The sequence below is a fragment of the Primulina eburnea genome, chromosome 7, assembly GCF_022965805.1.
Source record: "Primulina eburnea isolate SZY01 chromosome 7, ASM2296580v1, whole genome shotgun sequence".
In the NCBI taxonomy this organism is placed as follows: domain Eukaryota; kingdom Viridiplantae; phylum Streptophyta; class Magnoliopsida; order Lamiales; family Gesneriaceae; genus Primulina; species Primulina eburnea.
In genome coordinates, this window is record NC_133107.1 from 16,223,567 (window position 1) to 16,249,653 (window position 26,087).

Sequence of the window (26,087 nt, forward strand, 5' to 3'; positions counted from 1 at the left end):
ATAAATAGGAACTTGGGAATTAGTAATCCAAAATAGGAAACAAAAAATTTATTTATAGTAAGTGACGATCTTAATGGATAGCAAACTTTTGTTAAGAAAATAAGAAGTTTCGGGTTTACAATACTAGAAATGAGGGGCACCAAATATTTTTAATTATTGTTTGAGATTTCTAGTGGACTAATTATGTATTTAATTGATTATTTAATAGGCCTAGATTAACAAGGATTTATTTAAAAAAATTAAGGCCTTAAACCACACCTAAGCCACTTAGCAACATAATGATATAATTAAATAAAACCTAGTCACCCCTACACAATAAACCCATGACTCTCACACGTTCAGCACACACAACACACACACACACACTAGGACTCTATGTGATGCCGTGAGTTTCATAGCAAAGGGAGGAAGAGTTTCTCATCCCGTTTGTCTCTCGTTGCCTAGCCACCCCTACACAATAAACCCATGACTCTCACAATTTCAGCACACACAACACACACACATTAGTACTTTAGGTGATGCCATGAGTTTCATAGCAAAGGGAGGAAGAGTTTCGCGTCCCATTCGTCTCTCATCGCGCCATCGCTCGTACTATGTAAGCATAAAGGAACAAGACATGTTTTTAAACCCTTCTTTATGCACCATTCAATCCATAATATTGTATATAATTGATATTGAGGGAAAAGTTTGTAAAGATGATGGTTTTCAATCTCATGCATGTGCATATCTTGTTTCCATCAAGATCTTTTTAACGTTTTGAGAATTGTGGAGGGGGGGATGAAAACTGAGGGATTCAAGGTTGGTCTAGATGCTTAAGAAGAGAATTGAAGGGAAAAAGATAAAAACAAGGAGCAGCATGGGGATGTTCAGCCCTGCACGCACTTTGAGTGCAAAGGGGGGCATCTTGGGTTCAAACGGCCATGGGGGCTGCATGGGATACTAGCTATGGTCTTGAGGGGAGGATAAGGGTCCTAGGAAGGTCTAGGAAGGGTTTGGTCAAGGCTTGGTTGGGCTGATTTAGCGATGGAACCGAAACTCCACAAACATGCACTTGTTGGGCCTTTTTTGTGCGTGTGGTTCCTAGGTCTAAGGGTATGGTGTAAGGGCTGAACCACGGGCTGGGGACATGCCTTAGGGTCATGGTGTGGGGCTGGTATGAGCCAAGGTGCGCGAGGAAGCCGTGGTATGTGAGAGGATGCATTTGTTCGCTGCCGGTTCGAGAGATTCAGGGCTTGGGGTGTCTGGTCTGTTTCTAAAAGGGCCCGATCATGGTATTTTTTAGGGTCTAAGGAAGAGTTATAGGGCCTGGTTCGGGGTCGTTTCAAGCCGTGGTCCGTTCGGGGTCGTAAATTGTCTGAACGTGTAAAAATAGGGATGAGTTGAGCCTAGGTTAAAGTTTTGATGCAAGCTTCGGTTTTGGCTTGGGTTTTGGGACTTCCAGTAGCTTACATTGAGTATTGGAATGCTAGTAAGGGTCTGGTCTCGTGTTGGTTCTAGTTGGAAGGGTAGTTTGGTCATTTGTTTAACTGAAAAGGCGAAAACGGTGGTAAACGAGTTATCCAATAAGCGAATTAATTCGTTTTTGAAGCGTAGTCCTAAGATTGAATTTCCAGAAAGCTACTGGATATTTTTAGTATTTGAAAAGGTTTGAAATGAAGTCGTTTTTGTTAAGTCAAGTCCGGGTACTTATAGTGTTGAATCGCGGTCGGTCGGTCGGAGGAAAGTCGAGGGCGGCTTGCAACTTCCTAAAACAATTCCTTGTCATGTTAAATGTTATTTTTATAAGTTTTAAAGTATATGTATGATATATGCTATTTTCTGAAGTTTTAAACGTATCTGCATGTTTATACTATTTTTAGCAGTCTCGATGCATACGAGTGATATAAGTCATTTTTGGAATTTTAAAAGAATTTGAAAATTTATGAATATTTTTATGAAACAATAAAGTAAAGGAAAATATTTTTGAGGAAAGTGAATTGATCGTGACGTAAAAGTAGTAAGAGATCGTTGAAAACGAAAACGATGAACTTGCAATGAAAAGGGAGTGAACCGTCAAAAACAGGGGCGAGAATTTTTATGATAGTCGGAAGGATGGTCGAAGAAGTGGTGAAGTTGAAAAAGTGGTGAAGTGGTGAAGTTTTGACATTCTCGCCCCTGTTTTGAAACGGGAGTGAACCGTTCAAAACTGTTTTGAAAACATCCTCGGCCTATGCACCACCACCGGCAGATCCGTTGAAAAAGTGAACGGTGAAGTTATTTTTATGATAGTCGGAAGGATGGTCGAAGAAGTGGACGTTGAACCCGACGGCCTGGTACTATGGTTTATATATTGATCAATCGTTTGATTGAATGTTGTCACTATCGAGGATCAGACTTCACATAAAAATATTATTTTAAATGGAAGAGTTCATACTTAAGCATGATTTCAAAAGTTTGCATAGTTTTGGAGGTTTTGAGGTTGCATGAAAACAATATATTTTTAGTTAACGTAATTTCCATACATGTGATTGTGTATTTACATACATGTTATATTCAGTTTGAGCATGCTGAGTCATTAGACTCCTTATGTTTTAATGCTTTAGTTTCCCATATCTTACATCTCTTTTTTTCCCCAAAATTATTTTTTCCAGAACTTGGTTATTTTTACAACTGTGGCATAATTCTTTTATTTTATGTACTCCCTCAGATAGGAATAAGAGGTATGGAAATGTAGGGGTACATAAATAAGGCTAGATATAAAGGTGACAAGCATCACAAAACAAATATTATTGGTAAGCTCATTACAATGCATTGGTCTAACAGAAATGTGCTTAACTCATCCTTGTGCTGTGGGCAGTGTTTGTGTCAAGTAACGTGTTCAAGTTCAAGTCACCTAATGAATCTCAAATTCCCCACAAGCACTTTCAAATTTTTCGATGTCATGCATTCTTCTATGGCCAACGTACGTCCAAAAATGTCATTATCTAATAAATATTTTCATGCGTCAACAACACGTGTTCTAAACTAACGTTGTGACAAAAATGGACGTGCATATACGTGATCAATTCAACATTATAATTGGCTATCACGTACCAATCTAGCAACAACTATTGACCACTTCTCATGTGATATACATATAAAACGAGGCAAATACGAAAAGAAAAACAACATAAACAAACTAACACCCACCCCCCAAATGAAGATCTGCGATGTCTCCATGGCATAAGACCACTAAAATAAATAGAAACGAATCGGATGAAACTAACAAGAATGCTAATCATAATGCAGAAAAAATGAAAAAAGATAAAAATAATGCAAAGAAAAAGAAGCACGAAGACTCCCTTGATCACTGCTCATCCTCATTGTCATTAGTGGCAAAAAGCTGGGTTCCTGATCGTCCGACTGGGGTAAGCATATCGGAATTTGAATGGATGCGGGTATGCCGGTGGTGGTGCATAGGCCGAGGTGTCAAAACACATGTGCGAGGCCATACCATGCACCAAGGACTCCATCAACATCATGTACCCGCTGTTGATGGCATTGTACTGATCCAGATGAACCGCAAAAGCTCACAGCTCATCAAGGCCCCCCCGTCTCTCCTTCAATGTTCTACGCGTCTAGAATTGTTTTTCGTGCGGGAAACACACAAAGTCACGGCTTAATCTTTCCTTATTTATCTTTCACACCATATTATGTGTGAATATACATGTTTGCATGAAAAATATGATCTTCTCTTATTTATTTTTGTTTTTATGGCATATATATTATAAAACTTGGGTTTTCCTTTCCATATCATGTTATTAATGCACAAAAGTGCTGTCAGGTTAGGGCTATTAGGAGAGCCGATTTTCAGAGGGTTTAGGGACTCCTAGATGCATGGTGAAGGGCTAGAAAAAGAGGATGAGCCGCACATTTTTGGGTTTCAAAGGGTATTAGGGTTTGGCTTCCTTGATCCATGAAGGGTGCGATATTAGGCTGTATCCAAGAGTCCTAGAATGGTGGTCTTGTGGTTCTAGATGGTTTGAGGGAAAGCTGTTGCAAGGGTAGGGTGTTGGCACAGGGTTTGGCAACACAAGCATGGGCCGTGCACAAGATCCGATCACACAATTCATGTTCTCGTGCATGGGCTGTAGAGGCTGGACAAAATGGGTCCTAAGGGGTTCTTTTAGGGTCCTAGCAGGGTCGGTTAAGGTCTAGGATCGTGGTTAAGGGCTAGGATCAAAGGACATGTCATTTGGTTGAGGCTAGGGTTTAATGGATTTGTTCAGAAATTTATAGCAGGGTTCTAGGTGTCTTTAAGGGCTTCAAATGGCTTGATTTGGGTTGAAAAAGGTGGTTAGGCGTTAGTAAGCTATGATTAAAGTTTAGTAAAGTTTGGTTAAGTTTCAAGTTGATTCGGGTTAAAACCGGGACTTCTGTTCAGGTTTTAAAACGAATTATGAAATTAGTCGATGAGCTTAAGTGTACGTACGTCTAAGAAATGTTAATGGTCGTATTTTAAGATGTTATGGTAAGTTTGGATGAATTCAGGTCGTCTTTTTAAATTCAAAGGGTAAATTGGGAAAGTTCGGGTTACATGGGCAAAACGATCATTTTACACCAGAAAATTGTTAGACATCCTGCAGTGCCCTGAATGCTATAAAGAATGTTAAAATATTTATTTTGAAAGACAATGGAGTTATGTTGGAAAACAATGAATGCTAAAAGATGTGTTGCATGTTTGGTTTAAAAGAAAAATGATATCTATGCATTAATTTTTATAAGTGATAAATATGATGAAAGGTTTTGAAGGAGGTGATTTGATTTTGACTAATACGAATACGAATACGGAAAGATATGATAACATGTAAGGCCAATGCTCAGCTGACGGGTGAGAGTGTCACTGATGTCCCTGCCGCCTTGTACCATGGGAATACGTAAGATTGATCAATCGACCAATTGTTGATACGAAAGTCACAAATAATGATCTGAATTCAATAAAAGAGAAATGTATATGTATATGATGAAAGGAAATGATTTAAAGTTTATGCATATTTATGAAAAGCTATTTTATTAAAATTAATTTTCACAGTTGCATGTGGATATATATATATATATATATATATATATATATATATATATATAATGGTTGAACTGGTTGGACTAATGGTGCACATAACCCGATGACCATTGCTAGTTTTCTGCACTACTATGATTTTACAGTACTTTAAAGATTTTATGACTTTGATGTTTATGAGTGGTTTTGAGAGGATTTAAGATATCTATGCTTTTTTGAAAAGTACTTGAAACATCCACTACTCGTTTTGTTTAATAATTACTAGAATTATTTTTCTTTCTTCTCATGAATCGGTCGAATATATATATATATAAACTTTACAATACCTTGCACAATTTTAAAAATAAAACATCCAACCATACTTGAAATTCAAAGGAAATAGTTCAAAAACCTAAAATCGTCATACGTTTGCAAATTCTAACTTATCAATAAAGCTAAAACTAAAAACCTCTAAAAAACCACTCAAAAGCATAACAAAAGTCGTAAAAATCCTTAACATAAACTTTTAAATCATAAGTGCGCAAAAACTAGGTCTGGTCCTCGGGTTATGTGCACCTTCAGTCCTGTCAGATCAACCATCAAGACCTCCAATATTATTATTATCAAACTCACCTGGATCGATCACACCTAGTGAGTCTAAAGACTCAGCAAACCATAATCTTGATAACAAATAATGCATATACAATCACATACAACAATAAAATACTTTTACGTAAAATAACATTTCATAATCATGCATAAACATTTACATATCATCACAAATATATTCATATTCATCATAAACGTATACGTTTTCCTTTCGTTGAATTCAGATCGTTAATTGTGACTTTCATATTCGTATTAGGGGTCGATGGATCCATCTACATGTAACCACAGTACTGGGCTGCGGGGACATCAACGACACTCTCATCTTTCAACTGAGCTTTGGTCTTACGTATTCACATATCATCGTATTCGTATTAGTCACAATTACTTCACTTTCTTCAACATTTCATATTTTCATCACTTTATATAATTCATGCATATAATAATCGTTTTTATTTTAAACCAAGCATGCAACATATCTTGTAACGTTAATGTTTCATCATAAAATTCCATAAATATTTAAAATAATCATTTTAACATATAAAGCAGCATTTAAGACACTGCCATGACGTTTACTAATTTTCAAGTGTAAAATTACCGTTTTACCCCTAGATGTAAAATTTCACGATTTTAATTTTTCTTAATTTCGTTGACTCTAGACCATCTTAAATATTTATTTAAGCTTAAATTATATTTATTATATTTTTATTTAGCATAAATTCTAAGCTTTCTGATTATTCTTTAATTACAAATTTGTAATGCGTTTTAATCCCGACTTAAATTCAAACTTTATTATAAAATTCTCAAATTTTAAACATAGACTTTGTAAGTTTAATTAGCCCTCGTGAACCATGATTCGACCCATGTTGAACCATGTCTCAAACCTTAACCATTTCAAAACCCTAAGCCGAACCCTAAGCTAAAACCCATGAGCCAACTCCCGGTTTCCACGAGCCAAGCCCGAGTCACCTTTAGCCAACTTTTGACCAGACCTCCCCTGGACCCTACTGAACCCTGGGCCCCTAGGACTCGACTCTAGCCAGCCCTAAGCTCCCCGCGCCAGGTGAGTGCTATTGCTGAGAAACCTTACTAGACTAGGACTCTTTGCGGTCCAACAAGGACCCTCCCCCTCGAGCCCACACTGAGCCCAGCAACCCAAATTTAAATATTCAGTATTTGGCAAAAATCAGAAATAAATATTTTGGGCTAACTAAATCATTGGATTCATGTATATTATAAATGTGTGCTTTGTGTAAGAAGGAAGCCCATTTTCCCCAAGCCCGATCCATTTTCCTCCTTAAATCTTCTCGTTTCTTCTACTAGCATCCATCTCCTTCTCTTTCTTGCTCCTGTTGCTTCATTTTTTTTCTAGCTTCTTGCTCGTCATTTTTATTGGTTCTTTAGAGTGTGAAGAGGTCGATTCTAGCTCCATTTCAGTTCAAGGGAAGCATTTGAAGGTAATCTCTAAGCTAGGGTTTAAATTTTCTCCATGGAAGAAGATGTTGGTTTCTGTTTTCGAGTTGCAGGTTTTGGCTTCTGATTTTCGGGTTTTTTGTGTTGTTTGCACTAAGAATCTTGACTTGTGGTTCAATAGAACTTGTATCAATATGTGTAAGCTTTATGTAGCCGCTAACGAAATGGAATTCCAATTAAAAATGGATTTGATATGATATTTCTACCAAAATGTGTCAAAAGTGAATTCTTTGTGGGAGCTGCATAGATTAGCTACTGTATTTTGAGTTTATGACATTTATGCGCTCGAATTCTTATGATTCAAATAAGAACTGTAGAGCTATTGTTTTCTTTATATTGATATAAGAATCGTTAAATTCCATTAAGAATTGAAATAGTTATGCTCATCTTGCCGAAACTACTCAGTATAGACTTCTGTCCACGAAGTGTGCATGTCATAGCGTTTTCTTGATAATTCTGGGATTTATCTATTACGATTATGGAAATGGTTTATTCTAGGAAAACTTAGATATTTGAGTTATATTTCATTTCCAATGGGCGGATATCGATTTGAGTCAATGATGAGTTAGATATGAATTTTATACTCATAAGTGTCGAGCATAAATCTGTCACAGACCTTGCATCTCATGGTTTCTGGTTTTGGGCATTTTTCAGTGTTGAGATGATTTAATTCCTTTATGATGTCTTCAGATGAAATATGGGATTTTGAGTTAGGATTCGAGCCATGTATGACAAGTGTTTTTTGGTTAAGTTTGGTTGAGTTATGACCTTAAAACAGAACTTAGGTACAAACTGGAATTAGTAACCTGTTTTTGGCTAAGAGTTGAATATTTATTTGATTGAAATAAATTATTTGCCACAGGCTTTAGTAGCCAGGAAGCACCGAGGAGTTCATAAACTATTGTGGTAATTTAATTTGAAGTCTAAGGTATAGATTGATCGATTCCTTACACCGTCTATAACAACGTGTAATTTAGTTGATGTGATTTTATGAGAATTATGTGTTTATGTTCTCTTTGTGATATTTGGGTATATTTTAAGATTATTCTTCATTTCTTAAAATAAATGTGATTTTTTTTAAATATATTGGAATAATCTGTTGATTTATATGCATTGTTGAGAACGCATTCATATAGATCCATGACTCCGTTGTTTCCAAGATTTCTGTTTACTCTTGGATTAGTTATTTAGACATCAGAACCGAGGGAGTTTAAGCGTCACACCTCTGAAGACTAGCAGAAGGCCGAGCAGTTCTGCAGACTGACAACCCTGACACAGATGTGCAGGGCCGAGGGCGTATTTGACACGCGACACCCCTAGCACATGTGGCCACAGTTGTTGCTATCGTTTCTTTGGATCCAGTTTGATACCAGAGATTATTGGTACCCTACATGCATCACATTGAATTGATTTCATTACATGTCATTTATTTATGCTATAATTTATTTGATCTTCGTACTGGGGTTTGAACCCTGTCACTCGGTGATGTAGCTGGCGGAGCGTCTGCCAGTGGAGCCCTATGAGTCGGTTTGAGTATAGAGTCCATAGATATTTATACTATATATTGAGTTATTTTCCGAGGAGATGCCTAGTGTATTTGTATGATTGTATTATTGAGTGTTGGATCTTATTTGGTGTGGCCGAGCCTGGCTGACTCTGCTTGCGATTGATATTTTTGTTTGTTTTATTGGACTCTATTTTCGAGTGTAACTGTTTTGTTGTGTTCTTTTGGAATTTTTGGTATGTTCTATTTACGTGGAGGTCATGCCGAAATTTCTGTAGGCCCAAAATGAATTTTTTTTACTCGTTTTCGATGTTTACGCTAATAAATCCTGGTTTTTTGATATTTAAAAATAATCAGGAGCACGAGCCCTCACAGTTGGTATTAGAGAGTAACTGGAGTATGCTCGAATTAGAGTCTATGACACTCGAGTTTAGACACAATAAATTGATTGCATATTTGATTTACTACTTGCTCTTTATTTGATTTGCATGCTATGATTATTTAACTTGGCTGAGATAGAGCTCGTAGTGAAGTAAGTTTGATGCTTCATTTATTTGTACCTAGTGGACTAAGTTTTAACTTTCCTTGAACACTTCAGTGCTTACTATTATTTTCTGCTTGTGGTATTATCCTTGTGTCTTGTAGAATGGCACCGAGAGGAAGAGACAGAAAGGGAAAAGAAGTTATCCAAGAGTCCGAAGCTCAGAACATAGGAAATACTGAGGGTATTGGCAGAGGTAGACGTGGCCGACCTAGAGGAAGGGCAAATCAAAATGTGAATATAGAGGAAGAGGTGGAGCAAGAACCACCAATTCGTCCAGAAAGGTGTGTTTCAAGAAATGTTGAAGTTGATCGTGAAGTTCAGCAGCTGACCCAAAGAATGAGAGAAATGGAGTTTGTGATTGCTAAATTCCAAGATATGCGTCCTTCAAAATTCTTTGGAAATGAAGGTAGCGAAAAGTCAACAGCGTGGGTGAAGAGCATGAACTATTTATTTAATCTGGTGGAGTACACTCCAGATCTGAGACTCAAGTTAGCTGTTTAACAACTCAAGGATCGAGCACAACTATGGTGGTAAGCCCAGAGGAAACAATCCGAGAATCTGGTCAGATAATTTCTTGGGAGGTATTCCGTACTCATTTTATTCAAGAATACTCGGCTCCATCTTATTATTTTTCTAAGGAAGCCGAGTTCAATCAGTTGTTTCAGGGAAATATGTCATTGGGAGAGTATGCCTCTCAATTTTCTGCTCTTCTAGCTTACGTACCTCATGTTTCTAATAGTGATCGATCCAAGCTGTCGCGTTTTATGCAAGGACTGAACCGGACGATACATACTTTGATTATGACTGGAGCACCAACTACCTATGCTGAAGTAGTAGAGAAGGCAAAGAATATTGAGGCTAGTTAACTTGGGGACGATCACAACAAGTTCCATCTTTTACTTCCCAAGGGTCCGGGAGTAGCATTCAGATGCCAGTGGGCATACCTCCTTATCAGCCTCCACAGTCAAACCAGCCACCGAAGCAGAAGAAATTCAAGGCTAAGGGAAAGCAGTTTAAGAAGAAGTCTTACAGCAGTTCATCTAGTTCAGGTAGTTCTCGGGGAGGAATATCTAGTGGTTATGTTTGAGATTCTTGTGGGAGATGTGGAGGTAGGAATCCTACCACCCAGTGCATAGGAGTTCAGGGAGACTTCCATACATGTGGATTACTGGGACATTATGCGAGAGTTTTTCCTAATGCGGGAAGACAGAAGTATCAACCTTCACAGTTTAGCCAATTTCCTCGAGCCCCTGTTCCTAGACCATCTACTCCACAGACTAGCTACCAACAACTGAGAGGATTAGCTCAGCAGTACTTTGCAGGACCTCAGTAGTCTAGGGTGCATGCTTTGACACAGGACCAGGCTCATGAGACGCTCGGAGGGGTCATTGCAGGTATATGCTTCATTTTTTATCATCCTGCACGTATATTGATAGACACGGGAGCATCTCATTCATTTATGTCTGCTGCATTTATCGATGAGCATGAGATAGCTACTACCTTGTTGTTGGATACAGTGTATGTGTCTACCACTACTGGTTTGTATTTGATGTCTCGTGAGATAGTTCTGAACTGTGTGATTAGATTTGATATTAACCTTATGATAACTAATCTAATCAAATTATCTATGTCTGACTTCGACTGTATTTTGGGAATTGATAATTCGACGAATTGTCGAGCCACCATTGATTGTTTCCATGGAGTTGTCGGATTTAGACCTTATTATGGAAATAAGTGGAACTTTTATGGTAATGATTCGCAGTCACGCATTCCATTAGTGTCAGCGATGGAAATGTTTAGACTGCTAGTGGCAGGGAATGAAGGATTCATGATTTATGCAGTTGATGTCACACAGGAAGAAATGTTGAAATTTTCAGATAATCCTATGGTAAAGGATTTTCCTGATGAAATTTCAGGCTTTCCGCCTAAAAGGAAAATATATTTCAGTATTGAGTTAATTTCAGGGACGAACCCTATTTCTAGACCACCGTATCGTTTGGCTCTAGCGGAGTTGAAAGAACTCAAGGAACAATTACGAGACTTACTGGAGAAAGGTTATATTAGACCAAGTATGTCACCTTGGGGAGCTCCAGTATTGTTTGTAAAGAAGAAGGACAGGACGATGAGGATTTGTATTTATTATCAGCAATTGAATAAAGCTACAGTGAAGAATAAATATCCTCTACCGCGTATCGATGACTTGTTTGATCAGTTGCAGGGTACATCCATGTATTCCAAGATCGATCTTCGTTTTGGATATCATCAGCTTAGAGTTAGAGAGGAGATGTTCCTAAAACTGCATTTCGGACACGTTAGAGGCATTATAAATTCTTAGTCATGGCTTTCGGATTGACTAATGCTCCAGCGGTTTTCACGGATTTGATGAACCGTGTTTTTCGAGAATTTTTAGACAAATTCGTTATTGTCTTTATCGATGACATTTTGATTTATTCAAAATCAAATAAGGAGCATAGAGAAAATTTGAGACTAGTCCTCCATACACTCAGAGCATCACAATTATATGCTAAATTTTCTAAGTGTGAATTTTGGTTGGACAGAGTAGTATTTCTGGGACATGTTATATCCGCTCAGGGAGTTTCAGTTGATCCCAGTAAATTCGAAGATGATATTAACTGGCCAACACCAATAAATGTTTCTGAGATTCGCTGCTTTCTGGGATTAGCAGGGTATTATAGGCATTTTATTAAAATATTTTCCACAATTGCAAGGCCTATGACCCATTAACACAAAAAGATCGATGTTTTGTGTAGACTGCAGAATGTGAATCAAGTTTTCAGACTTTTAAGGAAAAGTTGACAACAACTCAAGTTTTAGCTTTACCTTGAGGCTCAAGTAGACTTGTGTGTACAGATGCCCATCTGAATGGACTGGGATGCGTTTTAATGCAAATGGGCGAGTTATTGCATATGCATCTCAACAGTTGAAGCCACATGAGACTCGATATCCCGTTCATATTTTAGAATTGGCTGCCATTGTTTTTGCGTGAAAAATATGGTGTTATTATATTTACGGTGAATATTTTGTAATTTATTCTAACCACAAGAGCCTTAAATATATTTTCACACAGTCCGACATGAATATGAGACAACGTCGATAGATGAAGTTTCTTAAATACTTTGATTGTGAGATTCAATTTCAACCAGGGCGAATGAATCTAGTTGCAGATGCACTTAGCAGGAAAGCTCAAAACGCTATGCTGACATCTCTGAATATTTCTAAAGTCTATGAGCACTTGAGAACATCAGGATGGACTTATCAAACAAGTGGAGATTACTTTATAGTTTCATCTATTAAAGTCGAGCCACATATAATAACAAGCAGCGCAGAGAACTGATCCGCACATTCATAGATTGAAAGAATTGGCTCAAACAGATCAGTCAGATAAGTTCAGTGTTGTCTCAGATGGTAGTTTGCGCTTTAATGGGAGACTTGTGGTGTCTAATTTTATAGATCTGAAAGAAGCTATACTACGTGAAGCGCATTGTAGTCGACATAGTATTCATTTAGGAAATCGAAAGACGTATCATACTTTGAGAGCTCATTATTGGTGGAAAGGTATGAAGAAGGAAATTTCTGATTTCGTGGCTAAATGTTTAACTTGCCAACAGGTTAAAGCTGAATGTATGAGACCTAGCGTTATGTTAGATAGTCTTGAAGTATCGCAATGGAATTGGAAGCACATTGCTATGGATTTCGTGACATACCTACCTCGTTCTAATCCTGGTTGTGATGCAATTTGGGTGATTATTGATAGATTGTCTAAATCAGCCCATTTTATTCCATATGACCGTACTTGTACTTACAACAAAATGGCTAAATTGTACATTGATCATGTGGTAAGATTGCATGGTGTGCCAGTAACAATAGTATCTGTGGGGACCCAAACCTAATTCATTTCTTAATCGTTATTAATTCCAAATGTAACAATTAAGTAATGTGGGACATAATTTTTTTAAAAAAAATACAAGTGCGGAAACGTAATGTAATCAGTCTGATATACATATCAACCTTAAAGTACAAATCTTGTACAATGACATTCATCTTATCTAGTTTTCAACAACTACATCAAGTGCTGAAGATCAAATCTACTTCTAATTCTGGATCTCCACGCTAATCCTTAATCTCTCATCCTCTTCTTGTTCCCGATCCTGTCTCACCTGTTGTTATGCACACATACAAACACAACTACAGCCGGATAACTCCGGTGAGAAATACATCCCAGTATAAATAATGTATACATGCAATCATATAAACAAATATAAATCATGAAACACATATCAATAACATGTATCAAAATCTGAAAACATGAAATGATATAACATTGTAAATCAACTCGTGACTCGTCATCTCAGACTCGACTCATCTCTAATCTAGGGATACCGGTTTCTGGACATTGTCTCATATATCGAATCTAGGCGATAGGAATGAATCAATTCCTAAGCAACATCGACATAAACCAAATGTCCAGTGTCTTGGCGACTCAGCCGAAGACTTGGTAAATCAGCCAAAGACTAGACAAATCAGCCTATGACTCAATACATACTTTGCCTATAAATCAATAGACCACACATATCAATCTCATAAATTGCAGATATCAATGAAATAAAATAAGGTATGTGATTTAGGGAAACTCAAGTCAAATCTAACTCGAGTTCTGCAATCCCGAATCAACATTAATTTATACCTTTCTTTCTATAAATCTGACTCTGTCGAAGTCTCGGATTCAAAGCCTGTCAATACTCAATCTGGAAATGACAATATCCAGGATATCGTATCAATATACAACTCAATTCAATACTGGATATAATCAGAACTCAATCAAATTCTGTTTCAATATCATAACTGCGCAATCTTAGTATACCCAGCAATACAAACCAATAGATATCAATTCCCACAACTCAAAATCAATAACGATACAAATCTGATATCACATCTCAATCAATTCAACTCTAAAAATCATCACAATGACGTCCGTTCTTCAATCCGGTTTCAATTATACGATGTCTACTATGTCAGAAACACCATATATGAATCATATCCGACTCCTTCAATGTCATATTTTCAAAACATAATAAAATGTAGTAAAAATTACGTCCAGTTGAAGCTCTTGTCGATAGGAACACGGTACTGAAGTCAGGTTGAAATTCTGACGGGCGGATCTTTCACAATCACAAATCTAAATATAAAAAGGCGTAAGGATTTTTCGTAACCTTCCTCGACCTTTTCTCGGAACTTCTGAAGGAGGAAATGAACTTTGCAATATATATTTTGCATGTAGAGACAATGTGGCTCATTCTTGGTTCAGCAAGTCTCCTGCATATGCGCGACCTCTCCCGGCACATATGCCCGAGACCTACTGGTCTCCGCATTTCCTTTCTCGGCAGCTCGCACATATGCGCCCTCCTTCCGCGCATATGCGCGAGGTTCTCTGGAATTGCACTTGGCTTCCCGTATGACTCGCGCATATGCGCGCACTCACATCGCGCATATGCGCGAGGTCTTCTGCCCATTTCGCGCATGTGCGCGCATCATGTCGCGCATGTGCGTGAGAGGTACTGCCCTCGCACATCCAATTTCCCAAGCAACCTCAAATCAAGTCTCGGAGCGATCCTTCATAATCATATCAAATCATAAATCAATAATTACAGATTACCAGAATAAAAATCTCGGGCATTATAGTATTAGACCGCGATCCAAGGTTTGCTTTGAAATTTTGGAGTAGTTTGCAATCAGCTTTGGGTTCAAAGTTGGCCATGAGCACTGATTATCATCCCCAAATAGATGGTCAGTCAAAAAGAACCATCCACACTCTAAAGGATATGTTACGAGCAGTTGTAATGGATTTCAGGGGTGGTTGACAAGAATCATTGTCTCTGTTCGAATTCTCTTACAACAATAGTTTTCAGAAAACGATCGGTATGGCACCATTTGAAGCTTTATATGGCAGAAAGTGTAGATCTCCGATTTGTTGCGAAGATGTAGGACAACGACAGATTTCTAAACCAGAGTTTGTACAAGAAATGAAAGATAAAGTTGAATTGATCAGAAAAAGAATGAAAGCAGTCCAGGATCGTCAAGCAAGTTATGCTAATAAAAGGCGTCGGCCTTTAGAGTTCCGGGTTGACGATTATGTTTTCTTGAAAGTATCATTGTTTCGTGGTACTATGATATTTGGACGTAAAGCAAGTTAGCTCCACGTTATATTGGTCTGTATGCAATTGTTGAGAGGATTGGCACTTTGACTTATCGTTTGGACTTGCCGCAGAGTATTTCTGCGATACACGATGTGTTTCATGTATCTATATTGCGGAAGTACGAGCCAGATCCATCTCATGTTTTGAGTACCGAGGATGTGGAGTTAGATAGTTCCCTAAGTTATGTTGAGCATCCAGTTCAAATTCTTGATCGCAAAGAGAAGCAACTTAGGAACAAGACGATTCTTTTGGTTTTGGTGAAGTGGAGTAGACATGGGATAGAAGAAGCTACATGAGATTTAGAAGCTAGAATGCGTCAAGAGTTGTCTCACTTGTTTGAAAATATGATGAATAACTCCATGTACTCAGATTTTCCTATATATTATTAGTGGTAAATGTTTTAACCACTTTGTGTAAGTGGTGTATGCTAGATTTCGTGGACGAAATCTTTTATTAGAAGGGGAGAATGTGAGAACCCGAATTTAATTATTCAGCATTTGGCAAGAATTAGAAATAATTATTTTAAAGTGCTAAATTTAAAATAATTAAGCCAAATAATTATACTTGTGTTAAAAATAAGTATTAGAAAATATCGAAATAATAGACGGTATTAAAATACATATCAGAGTTTTTTTTAAGCACACGGGAGTTGTAACCGGGTCACATTCTAGCTTTTGGGCTAACTAAATCATTGGATTCATGTATGTTTATAAATGTGTGTTTTGTGTAAGAAGGAAGCCCATTTTCCCCAAGCCCAATCTATTTTCCTCATTAAATCTTCTCGTTTCTTCTAATTCCATCTCCTTCTCTTTCTTGCTCATCTCCTCAAGTTGCCGAGCTGTTGCTTCATTTTTTTTCCAGCTTCTTGCTTGTCATTTTTCTTGGTTCTTTAGAGTGTGAAGATGTCGATTCTAGCTCCATTTTAGTTCAAGGGAAGCTTTTGAAGGTAATCTCTAAGCTAGGGTTTAAATTTGTCGGTGGAAGAAGATATTGGTTTCTGTTTTCGAGTTGCAGGTTTTGGCTTAAGCTTTTTGGGTTTTTTGTGTGGTTTTCACAAAGAATCTTGACTTGTAGTTCAAATAGAACTTATAGCTAAATGTGTAAGCTTTCTGTAGCCACTGATGAAATGGAATTCCAATTAAAAAAAGATTTGATATGATTTTTCTAACAAAATGTGTTAAAAGGGAATTTTGTGTTGGATCTACGTAGATTAACTACTGTATTTTGAGTTTATGACATTTATGTGCTCGGATTCTGAACTTATGATTCCAATAAGAGTTGTAGAGCTATGTGCTTTCCTTGTATTGATATAAAAATCGTTAAATTCCATTAAGGATTGAAATAGTTATGCTCATATTTTCAAAACTGCTCAGTACAGACTTCTGTCCTCAAAGTATGCATGTAGTAGTATTTTCTTGATAATTCTGAGATTTATCTATTAAGATTCTGGAAATGGTTTCTTCTAGGAAACCTTAGATTTTTGAGTTTTATTTCATCTCCAATTGGCGGATATTGATTTGAGTCAATGATGAGTTAGCTATGAATTTTATACTCATACGTGTCGAATATAGATCTGTCACAGACCTTGCATCTCATGATTTCTGGTTTTGGGCGTTTTTCAGTGTTGCGATGATTGAATTCCTTTCTGATGTCTTCTGATGAAATATGGGATTTTGCGTTAGGATTCTAGACATGTATGATAATTGTGTTTTGGTTAAGTTTTGGTTGAGTTATGACCTTAAAACCGAAATTATGTACAAGCTGGAATTAGTAACTTGTTTTTGGCTAAGAGTTGAATATTTATTTGATGGAATAAATTATTTGCCACATGTTTATGTAGCCACGGAGCACGAGTTCATAAAAACTATTGTGGTGATTTAATTTGAAGGCTAAGGTACAGATTGATCAATTCCTTATAGCGTCTATAATGACGTGTAATTTAATTGATGTGATTTTAAGAGAATTATGTGTTTATGTGCTTTTTGTGCTATTTGGGTGTATTTTAAGATTATTCCTCATTTCTTAAAATAAATGTGGTTTTTTTAAAATATATTGGAATAATATGTGGATTTATATACATTGTTGAGCATGCATTCATATCGGGCCATGACTCTGTTGTTTCCGAGATTTCTTTAACTATTGGATGAGTTATTTAGACGATGACTAGCGGAAGGGCTGATCAGTTCTGCAGATTGACACCCCTAACGCAGATGTGCAGGGCCGAGGGCGTATTTGACACGCCACACCCTGGGAACATGTGGCTACAATTGTTGCTATCGTTTCTTTGGATCCAGTTTGATACCCGAGATTGCATTGAATTCATTACATGTCATTTATTTATGTTGTAATTTATTTGATCTTTGTACTGGGGTTTGACCCATGTCCCTCGAGGTTGCTGTGGTTTGTTTTGTGATTCCATATCAGGTTATGCAAGTGGTTCTGATATAGTTGGCGGAGCGTCTGCTAGTGGAGCCCAGTTAGTAGGTTTGAGTTGAGAGTTCCCAGATATTTATTCTATATATTGAGACTTTTTCCGAGGAGATGCCTCGTTTATTTGTATGGTTATATTATTGAGTGTTGGATTTTATTTGGTGTGGCCGAGCCTGGCTGGCTCTGCTTGCGATTGGTATTTTTGTTTTTTTATTGGCCTTTATTTTCGAGTATAAATGTTTTATTGTGTTGTTTTGGATTTTTTGGTACGTCAAATTTACGGGGAGGTCATGCCGAAATTTCTATAGGCCTAAAATGAAGTTTTTTACTTGTTTTCGTTGTTTACTCTAATAAATCATGGTTGTTTGATATTTAAAAATAATTAGGAGCACGGGCCCTCACTCCAGCCCCTCGTGAACCTTCTCAGGACCCTCACCGACCTAGCCTATACCCATGACCCCAGCCGCGAGTCCTCCTGCGCTGCTGTCACTCTCGGGTAGCTTGGAGAAGGGTCCTTGTTCACTTGGACTCTTCCCTATCCGACTAGCTTGAGTCCAAGCGTGGCTAGGACTCCTCTACTGACCCAACAATGTCCCAGCCCAGCCAACACAGCCCAGCCCAGGTCGAGCCAAAGCCAAGCCATGCATGGTTGTCCTCATAACCGAACCCTTGGTGATAATACATGCAATAATCGGTTCCATCTTGTTCTTAGCTTGGTGCTGCCTCAAACCTTGCATCCTAGGACTCATAATTTGTGTAAAAATGTTCCACAAACGATGCCTAATCATGTCAGCCCCTTCATGTAATTGAATATCAAGTTTTGATGCAAATTTCAAAGCCATAAACATCCATGAATGCATAAAAATTAAAATATTCAAAAGAGAAACTAGTTTTTCATGCAAACGTAATCAAATACTTATTAGGGTGTGATATATGAGTAAATGAAAGAATTATGGCGTGCCTTTGCCTATTTAATACACGAAAATCCATTGATGATTCGAAGAACAACGACGAGAAAACCTTGGGCTGAATTCCTCGAGAAAAGCAGATTCCCTTGCTGATGCTTCATGTGTGCGTGTGTTATTTGTGAGGAAAAAGGGTCCTTGTGAATTGTTTAGGGGTGTGGGCGGGTATTTGATAAAAGATGGGATAGGGATTTTGGGATATATTATATAATGAATAATAAGTGTGCAAGCTTGGGCCCAGTATAAAGCTATACTAGGCCCAATAAGCCCATTTGTATATTTAAAAATTATTTCGTTTAGGAAAGTTCGTGAAATTATTAGCCGAGTTGTCAAAACGTTCGTATTTTTTTTGAAAATCGAATACCGATAAAAATTATATCTCGGCATATAAAATCACCTCAAAACTCCCTATTTTCAAAAATAACAAAAAACATCAACATTATTTTAAATAATTAAAACAATTATCTAATAAAATTATTTTCTATTTTCAGCCATCGATTTACGTTGCTCGATCGCAACTCGAATAACCTTTTTAAAATACATTTTAATGCATTCAAGTAGAAAACTACTTTAGAATCATATAAAAATATCAAGATATTCAATTTAGCAATTAAAATCAATTAATTAGATATTTTCTATTTTCCCTAGATTTGCATTCACTTGGATTACGTCGTATTAATTTTGGACCTTAAAATTCCTCCCTCCCTTAAATAAAATTTCGTCCTCGAAATTAGAACTTACTGGATAACTCCGATTAGCGACTCCTCAACTCCCTCTCGGTTTCCCGAGAAGCTTCTTCCTCCGAGTGATTTAGCTACTTGACCTTGACCATTGGAATGACTTTGTTTCAGAGTCTTCTTTCTTGCATACCCAAGATTTTTATAGGTCTTTCGTTATAAGTCATTGATACCTCGGGATGTCCCGAGCCATGCATAGTGCCCGGGTCAGGAGAATGGAGTATTCCCGGGTAAACCTTCCAGGGATGCCTCGGGCCATGGAGTCCGTCCGTGGAACACCAGGGAAGTCACCTGCCCGGCCTATTGGATACCCGGACTATCTTATAATTTCCCGAGAAGCATCCTACCCGAGCCACCTCGATACGAGTGAAGCATTTAATGGCGCCGACTTGATAGAGTATGCAGAGCCGAACTATCTCTGACAATAACATAAATGGTTGTAAAAATTGAGTGGGCTGGATGTGACTATTATGAGATTTGACATGTCAGAACAATAGGGTATAATCAGCCGCCCTACTACAATTAATGCTCAACACAAAAACGAGGTCATCATTGCATTCTCTACTATAAATACCAGGTTATTTACTTGCATTTACTCTATATTCAGATATTAATTCACACATTGAATACTCTCATTTTATTGCTCATTTACTCTCCACTCTCGACACCAATCCCACAGCCATCACTTGGCTACATTGGTTTTTTTGTTTGAGTTCTTTGCTGACTTAAGCATCGGAGTGGTCACGCCAGACACCCCTCCGGCGCCCATTCACGTGGTTCTTTTCGTGTTCGCAGATCTCTCAAGTTGCACAGGGAGGAAAGAAGTTCAGTTCAAACGTTCAACTCATATTTCCTTCAACGTCTTGATAGCAAATCCGGTAGAGTACTCGACCCGACTCGCCCCTTTTTGCCCGGTTGGCATCATTGGTGCCGTCTGTGGGAAATTTGAGTTCTAAGGCGTTGATGTGGCTCCTACCAGAAGAGCAAATCAAGAAACTTCCCGGATCCAGGAAAAGAACACTCGTCTTTCTGGTGCAGGTGGTCCCCCACCTAACGGTCCCCAGACCGCCATCCATTTAACTCCCGAGAAGTTGACCAAAATTGTAGCTGATGCTGTTAAGACAACCATGGCAAAGAAGACCACCACTCATCACTCCAGTCACCCCGAGCAGCAACGTGAGCAGCCGCAGGAGGAAGACAGAAGGGAAGAGGAGAGGGAATCAAGTGCATGTTCTAAATCTCCTGCTGTGGCAGAGGAGTTGGAGAAATTAAGGAAGAAGGTGAGGCTTTGGAAGGGCAGGTTGTTTCTAAGAATGGTGCTCAAGTTGTAAAAGGTTGCAAATTTTCTGATGTCATAGTCCGAGAACCACTACCTGGGCACTTTAAATCAGCCAAGATCAAAGATTATGACGGGAGTTCTGACCCCGAGGATCATCTTGCTTGTTTTGAAAATATGGCCATGCTGCATTGCTACAGAGACCAGATCAAGTGTAAAGTGTTTTTAACTACCCTTCGACTCTGCACAAAGATGGTTCGAAGGGCTGGCACCGCAGAGCATTCATTGTTTTGAAGACTTCCAAAAGGTATTCTTTCATCAACTTAGCAGCAGCAAGAAATACAAGAAGACTGCCTTCAGTCTATTTGAAGTAAGGCATGGTCAGGATGAAACTTTGAGAGATTAGATTAAGCGATTTAGTCTAGTATCTCTGGAGGTTCCAGCATGTGCTCCAGAGAAGAAAGTCACAGATTTTATGCAAGGATTGTGGGAGGGAGATTTTTTCCGATCCTTGACCAAGAAATTGCCTGGGAATTTCAAAGATCTCTTGCACAGAAATATATTAATATAGAAAAGGCGCAGAACCAAAAAAGGGAAGCTTTGAAAAGAACCAAAGGAGACCCGGTTGCGAGGCCCGAGGAGAGAGCTCACAAGAAAAGCGGTCATTAACATTTTTCTGAGGAATACAGCTCAGACATAGCCCCGCCTCCCAGTCCAATGGCGAGGGCACCAAGACCAGAGAAGAGAGGGTTCTGCACCCTTCACAAAGAGTATTCTCACAACACGAATGAGTGTCGAACTCTGAGAAAGGAATCCAGTAGACGTTCTATGCCAGCATCTCATCCTCCTCGAGATAAGTCTAGACAATAACCTTGGTTGTCTAGACGTCCCACCTAATATTCCCCAGAAGTCAACAGAGATTCCGAGTGGAGGCAGAAGGGAGGAAACGAGTTCCCGAGAAGAAAGGAGCAGACAAGTTGAAAGGAAGGACCCTTCCCCGAGCCGAGGAGTAATAAAAATGATATGAGGAGTGTCCACAGATGGCGATTCCAATCGGGCTCGGAAAGCGAGGAGCAGGAGGGAGTGCTTAGAGGTTGATGGGAGGGGAGAGATGAGCCAATTATAAGCTTTGGCCCAGAAGATCTCAGGGGAGTTTGTCTACCCCACAAAAAAGCTCTTGTCATCCAAGCCCGAGTGACTAATTATGATGTGTTGAGGGTATTTGTTGACAATGACAGCTCTGTCAATGTCATCTTTAAAGTGGCACTAGTCCAAATGGATTTGCATGAATATCAGTTAGAAGCGATTGAGACTGCCCTGTATATCAGTTAGAAGCGATTGAGACTGCCCTGTTTGGATTTGGTGGACATGTCATGTACCCTGAGGGGGAAATCACCCTGCCACTGACCCTGGGCATCAGCGACTTGAGGAAAACTGTGATGACCGTCTTAAAAGTTGTGGATGCCCCGTCCTCGTACAACATCATCTTGAGGAGGCCAGCTATGAATGAGATGAGAGCTGTGGCCTCCACTTATCACCAAAAAATTAAATTTTCAGTATGAGGACGGGTCGGGGAAGTCAAGGGAGATCAACCCTGTTCTCGGTGATGTTACGGGGAAAGCGTTCGGGTAGATCAGAAGAAGGCAAGAATAGAGGGAAAGGGAAGAAGAGTCAAGAGGAGGTGGCCGGAGAGAGGGAAATACATTTTGTTGCAGAAGACGAGCAAGAAGTGGTGGAAATTGAGCAGGGAAAGCACGTCCGGGTGGCCCGAGACATCAGCGCGTCCACCCGGGTAAATATCTCAAACTGTTTAAAATCTAACATTAGTGTTTTCGCCTGGTCTCAACAGGAACTAGCCGGGATCTCACCCCAAGTGGCCGAGCATAAATTGAATATCCTCCCGCGATCCACCTGTGAAGCAGAAGAAGAGGCACTTTGGCCCTGAAAAAGATAAGGTCATCAAAGAGCAAGTGGGAGAGATGTTGAGGGCCGGTCACATCAGGAAAGTCCAATTCCCTACTTGGCACTCAAATGTGGTCCTCGTCCCAAAATCCACTGGGAAGTGGAGAATGTGCGTCGATTTCAGGGACCTAAATAAATCATGCCCCAAAGACTGTTATCCGCTCCCTCGGATTGATCAGCTGGTGGATTCAACCTCTGGCTGCAAGTTATTGAGCTTTTTGGATGCTTATCAGGGGTACCACCAAATCCCCTTGGCTCTCGAAGATCAAGATAAAGCCAATTTTATCACCTCCGGGGGCACGTTCCGCTACGTTGTTATGCCCTTCGGATTGAAGAATGTGGGGGCCACATCCCAACGTTTGATGAACCATGTCTTCCAAAAGCAGATATGTCGGAATATTGAAGTGTATGTGGACGACATCTTGATCAAGACCCGGGAAGTCTCCAACTTTATTGATGATCTAGCCAAGACCTTCATCACCTTGAAACAGTATGGTATAAAGCTAAACCTGGACAAATGTGTGTCTGGGGTCAGGAATGGAAAATTTTTGGGTTTCTTGGTAACTGATAGGGGAATCGAAGTCAACCTCGAAAAAATCAAAGCAATAATGGACATGTCTTCTCCCCAATCTGTCCAGATGTGCAAAAATTAACTGGGAGGATCGCGGCCTTGTCACGCTTCATCTCTCGGTCTGCTCATAGGAGTTATCCCTTTTTCTAAGTTCTAAGAAAAGCGCAAAAAATTGGCTGGGACGACAAATGAGAGCAAGCTTTTCAAGACTTGAAGAAGCATCTGGCCGAGTTGCCTATTCTGGCAAAACCCGAGCCCGGGGAAAAATTATGGATATATTTATCTACCACTGAGTTCGCTGTTAGTTCTGTGCTTGTCAGGGAAGAAGGCGCCGACCAAAAACCAATATACTATATCAGTCACGACCTTCGAGGAGCAGAATTGAAATACAGTGAGGTGGAAAAAATAGCACTGGCCTTGGTGATGAATGTCCGGAAGCTAAGGCCTTATTTTCTCTCACATCCCGTTGTGGTCCTCACCAATTCTCCACTCGGGAGGATCATGACGCACACCGAAGTCTGAGGAAGAATGGTTAAATGGACTGTAGAGCTAGGGGAATATGAAAACCTCGAGTTGTTATAAAATCCCAAGCATTAACAGACTTCTTAATTAAAATGATTCAACCGGGAGAAGAAGAGGTATGGAGCCGGTCCGTGAAACACCAGGGAAGTCACCTGCTCCGCCTATTGGATACCCAGACTATCTTATAATTTCCCGAGAAGAATCCTACCCGAGACACCTCGATACGAGTGAAGCATTTAATGGCGCCGACTTGATAGAGTATGTAGAGCCGACCTATCTCTGACAATAACATAAATGGTTGAAAAAATCGAGTGGGATGGATGTGACTATTATGAGATTTGACATGTCAGAACAATAGGGTGTAATCAGCCGCCCTACTACAATTAATGCTCAACACAAAAAACGAGGTTTTCATTGCATTCTCTACTATAAATACCAGGTTATTTACTTGCGTTTACTCTATATTCAGATATTAATTCACACATTGAATACTCGCATTTATTGCTCATTTACTCTCTACTCTCGACACCAATCCCACAGCCATCACTTGGCTACATCGGTTTTCTTGTTTGAGTTCTTTGCTGACTTAAGCATCGGAGTGGTCACGCCGGACACCCCTCCAGCGCCCATTCACGTGGTTCTTTTCGTGTTTACACATCTCTCAAGTTTCTCAAGGAGGAAAGAAGTTCAGTTAAAACATTCAACTCATATTTCCTTCAACATCTTGATAGCAAATTTGACAGAGAACCCGACCCGACTCGCCCCTTTTCGCCCGGTTGCATAATTGGCACCGTCTGTGGGAAATTTGAGTTCTAAGGCGTTGATATGGCTCCTACTAGAAGAGCGAATCAAGAAACTTCCCGGATCCAGGAAGAGTACACTCGTCTTTCTGGTGCAGGTGGTCCCCCACCTAAAGGTCCCCAGCCCACCATCCATTTAACTCCCGAGGAGTTGAAAAAATTGTAGCTGATGCTGTTAAGATAGCCATGGCAGAGAAGACCACCACTCATCACTCCAGTCACCCCGAGCAGTAACGTGACCAGCCTCAGGAGGAAGAGAGAAGGGAAGAGGAGAGGGAATCAAGTGCAGGTTCTAAATTTCCTATTGTGGCAGAGGATTTGGAGGAATTGAGGAAGAAGGTGAGGGCTTTGGAAGGGCAGGTTGTTTCTAAGAATGGTGCTCAAGTTGTAAAGGGTTAACCATTTTCTGATGTCATTGTCCAGGAACCACTGCCCGGGCACTTTAAATCAGCCAAGATCAAAGATCATGAGGGGAGTTCTGACCCCGAGGAGCATCTTGCTTGTTTTGAAAATATGGCCATGCTGCATTGCTACAGAGACCAGATCAAGTGTAAAGTGTTTTTAACTACCCTTCGACTCTGCACAAAGATGGTTCGAAGGGCTGGCACCGCAGAGCATTCATTGTTTTGAAGACTTCCAAAAGGTATTCTTTCATCAACTTAGCAGCAGCAAGAAATACAAGAAGACTGCCTTCAGTCTATTTGAAGTAAGGCATGGTCAGGATGAAACCTTGAGAGATTAGATTAATCGATTTAGTCTAGTATCTCTGGAGGTTCCAGCATGTGCTCCAGAGAAGAAAGTCACAGCTTTTATGCAAGGATTGTGGGAGGGAGATTTTTTCCGATCCTTGACCAAGAAATTGCCCGGGAACTTCAAAGATCTCTTGCACATAAATATATTAATATAGAAGAGGCGCAGAACCAAAAAAGGGAAGCTTTGAAAAGAACCAAAGGATACCGGGTTGTGAGGCCCGAGGAGAGAGCTCACAAGAAAAGCGGTCCGCAACATTTTTCTCATGTACCTCTGGGAATTGCCTGGGATCGAGAAATTCAGGAATACAGCTCAGACATAGCCCCGCCTCCCAGTCCAATGGCGAGGGCACCAAGACCAGAGAAGAGAGGGTTCTGCACCCTTCACAAAGAGTGTTCTCACAACACGAATGAGTGTCGAACTCTGAGGAAGGAATCCAGTAGACGTTCTATGCCATCATCTCATCCACCTCAAGATAAGTCTAGACAATAACCTTGTTTGTCTAGACGTCCCACCTAATATTCCCCAGAAGTCAACAGAGATTCCGAGTGGAGGCAGAAGGGAGGAAACGAGTTCTCGAGAAGAAAGGAGCAGACAAGTTGAAAGGAAGGACCCTTCCCCGAGCCGAGGAGTAATAAAAATGATTTGAGGAGGGTCCACAGATGGCGATTCCAACCGGGCTCGGAAAGCGAGGAGCAGGAGGGAGTGTTGGAGGTTG

General features: G+C 39.5%; 1 protein-coding gene across 1 annotated transcript; it reads left to right on the forward strand.

The window, feature by feature from the left end:
• Positions 1-10,069: 10,069 nt before the first annotated feature.
• Positions 10,070-15,652, forward strand: LOC140835729 (uncharacterized). Its single transcript, XM_073201135.1, has 4 exons — positions 10,070-10,190; positions 10,578-11,210; positions 12,613-12,998; positions 15,428-15,652. Exons 1-4 carry the CDS (start codon positions 10,070-10,072, stop codon positions 15,650-15,652), a joined length of 1,365 nt encoding a protein of 454 aa, XP_073057236.1.
• Positions 15,653-26,087: the final 10,435 nt, after the last annotated feature.